Genomic DNA, 11,801 nt, shown 5'->3' on the forward strand with positions numbered 1-11,801 from the left:
TTTTTGAGTTTATCAAATTTCTAGCAAAAGTTTGTTTATATAACGTTGTATCTATCGCAGGTATGCGTTGTTTTCTTTTCAACGTTTTTCAAGGCAGTGTCGTCGCATCTGGGTTGCGTCATTACATGGAATCCACATTTTGTTGAGTGCCACGCAGCGCAGGAATAAGATTTGTGTTTCAAAAACTGATTTAAGTTGTTATGACGCGACAGAGCACCGAGCTCACGTCCTCCGACTCAGATACTGGCACCACAACCAACTTTCATTCAATTATTTCTTTATATGATACTATTAAGTTTACTCAGCTGCATGGAATTATTAGTTGGAGTACTTTGCTGCTGCAATCTCCCATCCAAATGACATGATGATTTTTTAGAAAGTGCCGCTAGAAGTCGATACTAAGGTTCGGTTGGACAATCGTCGTTGTGTAAGCTTCTGGGGCCGAAGGTCTATCCTTTTACCACCCTAGATTCACAATGTTCCCAGACTGCACTGGAAGGCTACTAGAAAGCAGCCAGTCTTTAGTTCATCATCAAAGATGCGCAAACTGTTCCTCGGCACCACATTCACAAGAGGAGGAAGAAGTTATTGTTAAGTTGGTGACTTTTTAGGTTTAACAAATTTTAAATTTACTTTGATTTTTTTATTTTGTTTTCAGCCAATAAGGCGAATTTAAGTTGTGACGTCATAATGTAAGAATTGCGCTACGTCAGAGAGAGCAGAGATGTCGCACTATTGCAAGTACATGACTGTTCGTTTCATGCTCCTTGTTTCTGTTCCAATTCGTTGTTTCGATGTCAACGCGATGGAAGAATCAAAGTGTCCGCGCCCACTCTCATCTGTCTACACCAAGTAAGAAACATCGGTGATCATCGCTAATTGCAACACTGGCAACACTCGCACGCGATAAGTGGGAATGAAAATATTTAAGTCATTGTCCCGACAGCATAATCCGCCATTTTGTCATCCGTCTTCAGACGTTGAATCAATGAAAAAATAACGAATTTTGTTGTCTGGGATTTTGAATGTCCAATTTTGTTTGAAACCGAATAAAAACATGCTGCTTGAGCGGTTTTGCTGCGTTGCCGACCCCTGTTCTACAACATAGCGATGGTGGCAGTTGACCCGTGTTGGAGTGCAGCATGCTTTAGGCTGAGGTAGCGACTGAATATATCACTTGTCAGTATGGCAATATCCAATATGTCAACATGGCGCTTGTCAGCACTAATATGAACATGACCATTTATTTATTTTACGACTATTGCAACAACATACAAATGGAACACAGCGAAGCGATATATTAGTCTTCGAGTCAGCTGCTCTCGTTACATTTACGTGCCATTAAATGTCTTGCCGAGACACAGCCACATGGTTTGGAGCGGTGTCGAACCCACGTCCTTTGGCACGTCGCGCAAGCGTTCTCGCCATTCGGCACGCAGCCGACGCTTTCGCTCAGCACGCGCCGTCTCGACCCAGACGCCAAGTTTCGTCAAAATAAAAAGGACGAATTTTGCCGTCTGGGGAGAATGCGGCTGGCCCACATTTGGGGCCATTCAGGTGGGCAGTTGGAATCAATGATTCTGTCGTACTTTCAGTTGCTCGGTGGATTACAAGGTGATGGCGATGTGGTGTGACAGCACGAACTTGAAGGCAGTTCCTCATCACAGAAGCTCATTTATTGAAACTCAGACGCCCGCGAAACGAGCAAAACGAATATATATAAATGAAAGTTGTGTCAATAATCTGAATCCAGGTATTTACCAAGCAATATTTAGCTACATGTATGTTTTATGCTTTATTAGAACGTCTATTAATTGAACGTCTTTTACTAAACTGAGTTGCAACATTGTGTTTGCTTCGGGATGGCGCTTTCAGTTTTAAGTTCGTAGCCAGGTTTTCTGATTTGTTTCCTTATGTTGAGCAATATGTGATGTAGTTATCTAGCAGATTCTTTTACGGAAGATTATATTGAATCTTTGGCAACCCTGGCAACCGTCGTCATTTCTTACGTCACAAGCAATGCATGCATTAGTCGTCACTTTGTCGCGGTTGACAATTCAGCTTCTTCTGCTTGGTGCAATATGCTGCATCTGTCGCGATGGTTCCATTGTCACACTTTGAACTTAAGTGTCAGTTTAATATTTCACGTACATGAAGATGTGTGTCTACATAGTGGACGAAACGGACTTAATGATAAACTGAGAGTGACTTGCATTTAGTTTTCCACTACACAGATTCGCTTGCTGTGAACGAAGGTTGCAACTTTTTAGTTAATCTTTAACTTTCAAGTCCTTCCACCCATAATCTCATAAACATTAATTAATTTTTACCAATCCAATTGCATTTTTGGAAGAAAGGAAAGAACTTTCTTTTGATGATTTTCGTATCAATATTTGCTTTTCTATTGTGATAGAGCATTGCATGGTTACCCATATAGTTACATTAAGTATCAAATGATGAGACTGTTTATTTTGTTCTGGCATATTTCGTTCATATCTCCAAGAATTGGGCAAACAAAAAACTTAACTATATTCAAAACAAAGAGGGCTGTTGACTTGACAAAATTATTTTTTATATACTTTAACCTATAGTTTTTAGTTCAACTTTCGACTTATTTTTAAAGTAGGCGAACACTGAAATGAGATGGGAAATCTTCATTTGCATTAACGTACCCTCCTCACTTTATAGTCTGCAATTACATAGACATGTGCCACACTATCCTCTGCAACATCAGCCCTGCTTTCAGCAGCACTTTCACTGTCTACACTCTACACTACAGCGACCAGTCCTAAGCCTCGAGCAGCAAATGCTGATAATTTGGCGATGTTGAAGCGATGTAGCAGTTGAAACTTTTGCTTGTTGTGACAAGACGAGAATCATCTACGCAATGTGGCCACCTTGCACACTGATGGATGTTGCATTGGCTGGTGGGCCAAGTGTGGGGGAGGGTGTTGGTATATGTTTACTCGCTATGTCATCCGCGTGTTATAACTTATAAGAGTTTCTCTTCTCATCGGCTTTTTATCGGTTTGTCTTTGAACAAGGCTGAGAGTATAATAGAGACATGAAGAATGATCAACGGTCAATTTTGCTTAAAGTATTCATTGAGAGGCCAAGAGTTCCTTATGTTTCAATTGAATATCTCGTGCGTGTCACTTCAATGAGGTTGATAAACTGTATTTTTATTTCTAGTGATTCTCGGCGACTATCTGGATCTGATTGTCTTCAGCGTCAACAACAATGAGGTGACGAGAGTGGAGGCGAAAACCTTCGCGCGCAACAGGAAGCTGCAAACCTTGATATTGTCAAACAACAGAATCAGCTACCTTCATGACAACGCATTTGTAGGTGCGGAAGTAGCAGATGATTCAAAATAAGTTGAATAATCGTCGACTCGACATAATATGTCTAAAGCACTTGACTATGCCTTTGGCAAGACGCAACGGCTGTGTGCTCCCGACAAGGTTTCGAACCGGCGGCTTTTCAAGCGTCGTGCAGGCTTCCTCCGTTCATCCACGTAACCAACAAAGAATGTTTTAGCAGTGAATAAATCTTTTCAAAGATATAACAGACTCACAGCAACAGTACAATGTTATTTTCTCTGCTTGATAGCAACACAAATCTGAACGGAAGACTGAAGAGTCCAATGTTCAGTGCAACATTGAAGTGTTCGTATGATTTAGCAACACGTCCGCCCCGTTAGTTCAGTAGTTACAAGCCCCACTCAAGACCACGCGGCACTGGTTCGACTCTCGGGGTGTGCGCTTGATCAACGCATTTCAATGACTGCTATCCATTCAGCGGCACACAGTAAATGGAATAATTCCTCGGCAAGAACACTTCAACAATCGGAAAACTTCACTCTGTCAATCTCGGTAACCGGCCCTGCGTCAAGAGCCTCTACATACAGCGTTTCTTAACCTTTTCTGACTTTAGCACCCCTGTAAACAGGCCTGACCAGTCTAGCACCCCCTAACTATTATTGACATAAGACTACTACAGTACCGACCAAAAGTTTAGTACAGGCCGAAATTTTAACATGCCTTCAGATCGCTGGAGATATATTTTGTAATGAAGTCTCTTGTTGTTTAACAAACTGAGCAGTTGTTTTAACGAAGTTGATTCAGGATTTGGTATTTGGCTTTCATTCACCAACAGAAATTCAATTATAACCATATGTAAGTGAATCAACTCTCTTAAAACAACAGCACCGTTTGTTAGGCGACAAAAATATACAAAATATACTGCCAGTGATCAAATAGCATGTCAAAATTTCGACGCCGCCATTAAACTTTGGCCTGCACTATTGAAAGGAAAGCGAAGTACAAATTGATCATTTTGTTTATTCTTCAAAACTACTGTGGTCATTGGTGATAAAAGAAATAGGAAAACCCGAGAATAGTAAAAGAACATGGACAAACTTAAGCATATTTAAGTTACCCAGCTGGGTATCTAGTTACACATGTATCAATGTGATTTTTGTTGTTGCTTATGTGTGACCAATTTCTCTATTCGAGGCTTCGTGTTTGTCAAAGCCACTCTCATATCGTGGAGCAACCCATGTTGAAGGCGGCTCCGGCCAATTGTTTTCATTTGGAGCATGGTGGAGAACGCCTTTTCACACAGATAGTTAGTCGGAAATGGGACGATCAATTCCATTGCTGCTCGTGCCAATGCAGGATGTGCTGTCAACTGGTCACACCAGAAATCAGCAAGCGGAAGGACGAAAGTTTGTCCCACAACTTTGATTCACCTGCATGTCAATCATAGCTCCTCCTTTAGTCTATTAGCCTATGATCACTCATGTCTGCCAAGAAGGCTGCTGTATCCACTCTGGATACTTTGCCATGGTGGTTTCTAGAAGCGAGAGGTGAGCAACAATATTACAACAAAACACCCACCAGATAAGTTCGCACAATCTACTCAGGATCAATTTGAGTATTTGACTGGGAGATGACTACAATGACAGCAAATCATGTAGGCTACTTCGAAACACGAAACAGCAATCATAGATATGACAACTGCTGATACTGGCAGAATAACAAAAAAATGCAGAAAATTAAAATGGCATTTTTTGACATTATACTGCATGCATTTAGCACCCCCTACAGTCTATTCCAGCACCCCCAAGGGGTGCTAGCACCCCCGGTTAAGAAACGCTGCTCTACAAGTATGCGAAACTACCAGGAATAACCTATTTAAGGCTTTGACAGTCCGAAGATAAAAATGCAAAACCAATCCAAACCATCACATTTTTTCATTTCCATGGGAACAAAACGAAAAAAAATAATTTCCAAAGCAATGTCAAAATGTTAATGATTTTAACAGCGTTGGAGTGTTAAAATTTCTAGAGACTTTCCAATGCAGTTGTTTTTAAGCAAGGTACCTTTGTTTTAGGTCTGAAGAGTATCATCCGTTTGAATCTCAAAGGCAACCGACTTCGAAAGATCAGGAGGCTCCTCTTCAACGACACAGCTAATCTCCAAACACTAGATTTATCAAATAACCTCATCTCATACATCCATGATGAAGCTTTTCTGCAACTGAGGTTTCTAAGAGTGTTGCTTTTAACAGAAAATAGACTGCACACAATCTCCGGCTACATACTGACCGGGCTTCACCAACTGAGGTAACTTGGATTGAAAACTTGGTTTCATAATGTTTGCTTGTTTAATTATGACGAGGAAAAGCATTCAACACGTTCCCAACAAGCCTAACAGTAACACTAACCGCGTCCCGAGTGATTAGTTGCAAGTTGAATGTGCATGTTTGAGAAGGCAAACCTTTCTTTATACCCATGGTTGACCCATGATGTTCATCCTTCCTCTCCGAAGATGGCTGACGAACCAGACTCATCGGTTGTAGCTTGATCACTACACCGGATGAACAAGGAACATGTTCGATTCCAGTGATGGGTTGCATTAGTTTCCTCTAACTTGTCGAATAATGTCAACAGCAACCATCACCACACCAGTCTAAACTGTGTATTGTGTACCTGACTGATGATAAGTTGTCATATGCAGTACAAAAATTTTTTAAACAAAGTTTATACTTACGAAACATTCAAATGCCATAATGAGTTGAACTATAAAATTTTACTTGAGTTGCAACGATTCTTTGTCTGCAAGAGCTTTCTTTTTCTCTGTGTGGTACATGACACTCCTCTCGCTCAGCCAATCAAATTGCATGGAGCTGACTCGGGTGCAAAGCATACATTTGCCTCCAGTGGACTTGACCGTATCTGCTGCTTGGTCAATCCAGTTGTAGCATAAAACCTTGTAACATAAAACCTTGCGGTTGCCATAACTTGTCCTGGGGTTATCTTCAACGTTGGCGTCTATATGGCCAGCGACGTTTATTTTGCGTTCTTACACGTCTTAAATGCGTCGCATTCAGCATTTTGTAAGTTTTTTGTGAGTCGACTACGTGACCCGTTCAAAGACACCGTTTGATTCAATGTACGTCTATAGAAGTTGAATCAATGCAAAAAACGACCGCTTTGCTGTCTAGGTATCTAACTGGAGCAGGTTTCGATGTTAAACTTGAAAGTAAACAGTGTTACCGCGTTAATGACTCTCGCCCTCTACGACAAATGTTGCAATGTTTGCAATAAACTGAGATCACTCCGCCTACGATTGAAACTTTATTTGAAAAGTTGAAGGTTTATTCTTGTGATTACGACACCTCTTTTAATAAACAATTGCAAGAAATTTTTGAATTGCAATATAAAATATTGGGTCGTTACAAAATCTTTTTTCATTCCTAGTCTGAGATGCTAAGCGACGTTTGCTCCCAAATCTTTCCATAGTCGCAATGTTTGGAACCAACACATTGCACGTTCTTGTTTATGCTCGAGCTGCTTTTACAACTCACATAATTGTAACGTGTTCAATCATCTACCATCAGGACACTGAACGTCGCGCGGAATCATCTCGCCAAGCTGGACAGCGGAATGTTTCATTCTTCCCAATTGATAGCTGAAGTGGATTTCACCGAAAACAACATTTCGTGCATTCCCAGAGATTTATTAAAGGAACGATAGTAAGTTTACTAAAATTGCTGGTAATCATTTTATACAGCTTATACTGTGTTGTAATATTGTATATGTTGTCGAGATTGCTTCAACGGATCCTGTTGTTTTTGCATGCTTGTAGTGGATTTGAACCACTGGTGCAAGTCAACTCATTACACTTGACATTGCAAGCTACAAAGTTCCAGCTTGTGCACAAAGTGATGTAGATTATAAGTCAAATGGTTTAAATCACCAAGCTTTAAATAATCATAATTCTTCTTCAGCAATATTCGCGTCTTTCGGATAAACAAGAACAAGTTGTCCACGCCGAAGCCTGAGTGGTATCGCAATGTTTGGCGGAAACGCGACAGGGATCTCGTTGGTGACAATCCATTGAAGGAGAACTTTTGGTCATGCGGATGCGATTCCTATAGATACCGGGTGCGGTATTGTGTTGTCATAGTCGGTAGTGATAATAATGATCATTATCATAAAAGTAATTTGCGTTCTTACTTTTATTATAAAATGCCTGGTGAACAGTCTCTCTCTGTTTTTACTACCATTAATGATCATTATCGTTGGTTGACGATAGAACAATTTGTTAAACCGAAGTTAATAATTTTTCAGTCAGAAGGCTACTATGTGGTAATAAGTACGTTTTTGCATTTAAAAATTAATGCTTAATGGTATTTTCAAAATCCTTTTTATAATTATTGTCAGAAATTCATTATCGTGGAAAGTTGCTTGCATCAAATTGATACAAATTTCGATTTTAGGATTTTCTTCGGATCGAAGTTACAGATGAAGATTGGAAAGAGTTGCTCGATGTTGAATGTTCTTTCCCATTACATCTCCGTGGAAGAACTCTTAGCTCTCTCGGAGATGTGTTCTTCCAGAACTGCACAGTCTCATCTAAGGACATTAATGATTGCTCCGGTGATGATTGGAATCTCTTCAACACTGATCCTCATCCTAGACTTGCGGAGAATGGTTTTGACGATGGGAGTGATAAAAGGAACAAAAGAGAAGATCAAATCCCTTCAACGACTGTTCCTCCCACTACGTTTATAACTTTAACAGATAAAGTGGAAAAATTACCTAAAAGTTCGCCAGTAAAGCATAAACTCATTGATCAACTTCCGAAGTACCAAAAGAGCGACGAATGGATCAAGATTGGCGTCATCTGCGGGTGCGCGGTTGCTATCGCGATCATCATTTGTGTGTCAACAATTTGTGTTTATAAACACAAAGTAAGAATACAACTGAGCAAGAACAATAGCAGCACCATCCTTACTAACTTGAAAAATAACAAACAGGACATTGAAGAAAGCAGGAATATGATAAAAAGTGGAAGGAATCGAACCAGTGACACTTCGATTCTATCGCTATCTATAGAAAGCGAAGTGAGAGAGTTGAATCCAGCCTCTGAAGAACATGCCACAACACTCATCTCCTCTGTATCCGCACACACGACGCCAAAACTCGTGCAAGATTCCAACGGGGTTTCCCCCAATATGGGTGCCATTGTTCATGCAAACCAAGCTTCGTTTGACCAAAACTCCTTAATTGGCCAGATAGCTTCTACTAGACGCGAAACTTTTCACGACTACAACAGTGACGCAACGGGAACCCATTTGTGCGATCAAGCTCCTCCTCGCGCCAATCTCAACCAATCTCCATCATTCTCCCCCTATAATATACCACCGGCGCTAGAAGGTGTTCTGGTGTCTCCGCAACAAAACCGAGTTCCTGTTGGAAGAACCTTGACCCAGTTTGTGCATAATGACATCGCCACCCAGTGACAGAGCACTCATGCGTGACTACTCAAGTGACTTGTGCCAAATCTGCTGCAATTTGAGCTAAACAAATTTCAAATTTGTTGGCTTCAAGATTTTCCGCTATGGATTCGCTTGACCGGCATTCTCCTTCCCTCCCCCGATGCATTTCCAGTTAGTCCTGATTCTCTCACTTTAATAGAGAGTTAAAGCTAAAACAAGGCAATACAATGTTATGCCACGTTTAAAACTAGGTCTTTCGAATTCATATTTGGTTTGCCACGCATCAATTACCATGGCGTGTGAAGTCAACCAGTAACTTCCTGGTTTGGAGTGCTTACCAAAGAACCTTCTTTAGACGCTTGTTTACGCAAAAATGACGTATTTTACTTGAATCTGCGTTCCATGCTTTGGACGCATATTCAACCAACATTCAACATGCGCCATGAGCCAAAGCGGTGGCTGGAACTACAAAGACTACCAATTCTTTTAACATTCTTGCTAACAATAAAACTATTGTTCTTTGTGTATTTGTTAACAAAGTGCCTTATGATGTACTAATGCTGTAACAATGCAACCATCCACTTGTTGCCAGACAACGTCCATTGTTGGACACAACTTTATGCGCATGAGCAAAACATTAATGTTTGTAAACGATAACTCGCTGCATGTTGCCACTGTCTATTTTTCTCAATCGAATAATTGTGAATTCTCGTTTGAAGAAGAAACTTGTGCTTTATGGAACAACATAGTCGCTCTTTGAACAATTGTCCTGTTTCGGTTTCAAGCAGGTTATAACGTTCTCGTTTGTCGCTTCTACCTTATTTCTTGACCTCTGCTATGTTTTGCATATATTGTTTTCCTTGTAACGGTTAGAAATACAAGCAAACTGACCTGAACTATGCAGACGACGATGTACCTGAATAGTTTTCATCTCAACAGTTGCAAAATGTTGAATTGCATCTTGAACATTTTGTTTTGCGCTGTGCCAACAACTCATTTTAGAAAATCACATGTCAGTTGATACTCACAGCATAACTTATAATAATTTTTATGTTATATGTGGTTAGAATGTCACGTTCGAAGAGAAAGGTGTTTTAGTGTACGTGAGAACTTTTATCACGTGATGTCAAAGAATAATCCCATTGCCAAAGTGTCCGCAATTGTGAATAATTTGATTTTGCAGCAATTGATTTCTCATTTATTACAAGTTTTTCTCTGAAAAATTTAACCGTCCCAGACAGCAAAATCCTTCATTTTTTACATTGCTTCAACGTCTCCAGACGTTGAAGTAGTGTGAAAATGACGGATATTGCTGTTTGGCTTAGTTTACTGGGTGCATAATTTTTTAGCTTGTCCGCCGTTTCTCAATGAATAAATTGCGTTGCCGTCAAAATTATAGGTTTATTTTCAATGTTTTTATTATGTTTTATGCAACAAGCAACTCGTATTTCAATAAGAATTACCACCATACATTTGATTTCAATGCTGATTTGGTGTTGAAGACGAATCATGGGAAATGTTTATCATTGTTACACAGCTCTTGTTCCGTATGCTCCCTCATATTTTCAAAATAATTTTGTTTGATCGTTCAGAATACAAATTTTTATTGAACAAAAATTTCAAAAACATTTATTTGTTTTGCATTGTAGCATCCCGCAAATCAATCACTTCTGACATTGACTCCACATCCGCAGACGTTGAATCAATGTAAAAAGTAATTGATTTTCTGGTTCATTAAAACGTATTAGTTAACTACTTCAGCCAATTAAACCTTACAGTTGCAAAGCCATCTTGGCAATTAATTGTACAGTATACGTAGAAGTGAACTACAAATTCAGTTTGCAATGCAAAGAACATGTAACCGAGTCGTTCATATCAAGCATTGTTGTGGGTTTGACACCTGTCAGAAGATACTTCATTTTCTTGACAAATTCAGTTTTGTTTATTGATGTAATTGTCTGACAAAACCGGGCTGACTTTACTCTAATACCTGAAAATTTGTTCCGACTAAAAAGAGCTGAATTTGATTCATTCTTGTACATTTTGTTTTGTTTTAAATTGTTTGCAACCTCCAAATAATTGCTGTAAATCGCGACAGCTTACCGAATCATTTCATTTTAATGTTTTGCTTGGGTTTCAATTCAATCCATTCTTGTTTGACGCGTGATATCGCTGTCCCCTTATTGATTCGTTGTTATGTGTTGTCATTATCTGCACTATTCCTTAACATTTGCTGAGATCAATGCGTATGCATTTGTGTTTCTACTACATCACATATTTCTATTTCCAATGGTTGTCGTCTGATTCGTAGACAGTGCTTTGACAAAAGGTTTCAATCTTAGTGGATTCTCCCCCTTGTTGAGGAGTCGAACCAGTGACCCGGCCTCTCTATCGACGTTATTGTGTTGCAAAGGCTTCGATCATCCATTGACCATGCCGAAGAAACAGTATCCGCAGCTTTGCTGTCAGAGTTAGTGGGCTCTGGTACTCGCAAGTGGCCATACGACGTCTCGCAGCATTGCTTGTTTGAAATAGACTGACTTCAAATTGGGGGGCAATATGATGTCATTGAGTTCCCTACTGTGATGATATGGCCAGTACGTGTTCTACTCCGATGGAAGATAAACTCGTCGTCCAATGACACAATTTTATGGTGTTCCGATCTAAGAGGCTAAACGTCCGCACAAACGTCTTAATGGCTGCAATCAGACGTCCAGCGTACCATCAGCACAACTTATAAAGTAAAGATGGTTCCATGCTTGTATCCAAACTTGGGGGATGAGAAGATAGATTCTCGCCTTGGACTTCGGCACTAACGAGAGTAGAGTGGTCAGTTCCTTTCTCGTGGTACTATTAGCATAGCCGTACGAGCCAGGGGGCAGGGGGGGCAGCCGCCCCTCCTGTTGTTTCAAAACGTCGCGAATTCGGGCAAAATCTTGAAATTATTAGGGCAAAAATTGCTATATAAAAAGCTACAAAGTTGCATGAATTAAGAAAAACTATAAATTAAT

At 40.0% G+C, this 11,801-nt stretch overlaps 1 protein-coding gene across 1 annotated transcript; it reads left to right on the forward strand.

The window, feature by feature from the left end:
- The first annotated feature begins 662 nt into the window (after positions 1 to 662).
- Positions 663 to 11,078, forward strand: LOC145764892 (uncharacterized). The gene is made up of 7 exons (XM_082576587.1): positions 663 to 852; positions 1,596 to 1,753; positions 3,193 to 3,348; positions 5,398 to 5,629; positions 6,907 to 7,041; positions 7,297 to 7,453; positions 7,789 to 11,078. Exons 1-7 carry the CDS (start codon positions 725 to 727, stop codon positions 8,812 to 8,814), a joined length of 1,992 nt encoding a protein of 663 aa, XP_082432713.1. The 5' UTR covers positions 663 to 724; the 3' UTR covers positions 8,815 to 11,078.
- The last annotated feature ends 723 nt before the right edge of the window (positions 11,079 to 11,801 follow it).

Source organism: Aplidium turbinatum, chromosome 2, assembly GCF_918807975.1.
Source record: "Aplidium turbinatum chromosome 2, kaAplTurb1.1, whole genome shotgun sequence".
Lineage (NCBI taxonomy): Eukaryota > Metazoa > Chordata > Ascidiacea > Aplousobranchia > Polyclinidae > Aplidium > Aplidium turbinatum.

Bases quoted from the DNA above. Each gene is read 5' to 3' on its own strand.
- LOC145764892 (XM_082576587.1), top strand. From the start codon at position 725: ATGTCGCACTATTGCAAGTACATGACTGTTCGTTTCATGCTCCTTGTT. The intron at 853-1,595 runs GTAAGAAACATC...TCGTACTTTCAG, and splicing joins CTCTCATCTGTCTACACCAA to TTGCTCGGTGGATTACAAGG. The intron at 3,349-5,397 runs GTGCGGAAGTAG...CCTTTGTTTTAG, and splicing joins TCATGACAACGCATTTGTAG to GTCTGAAGAGTATCATCCGT.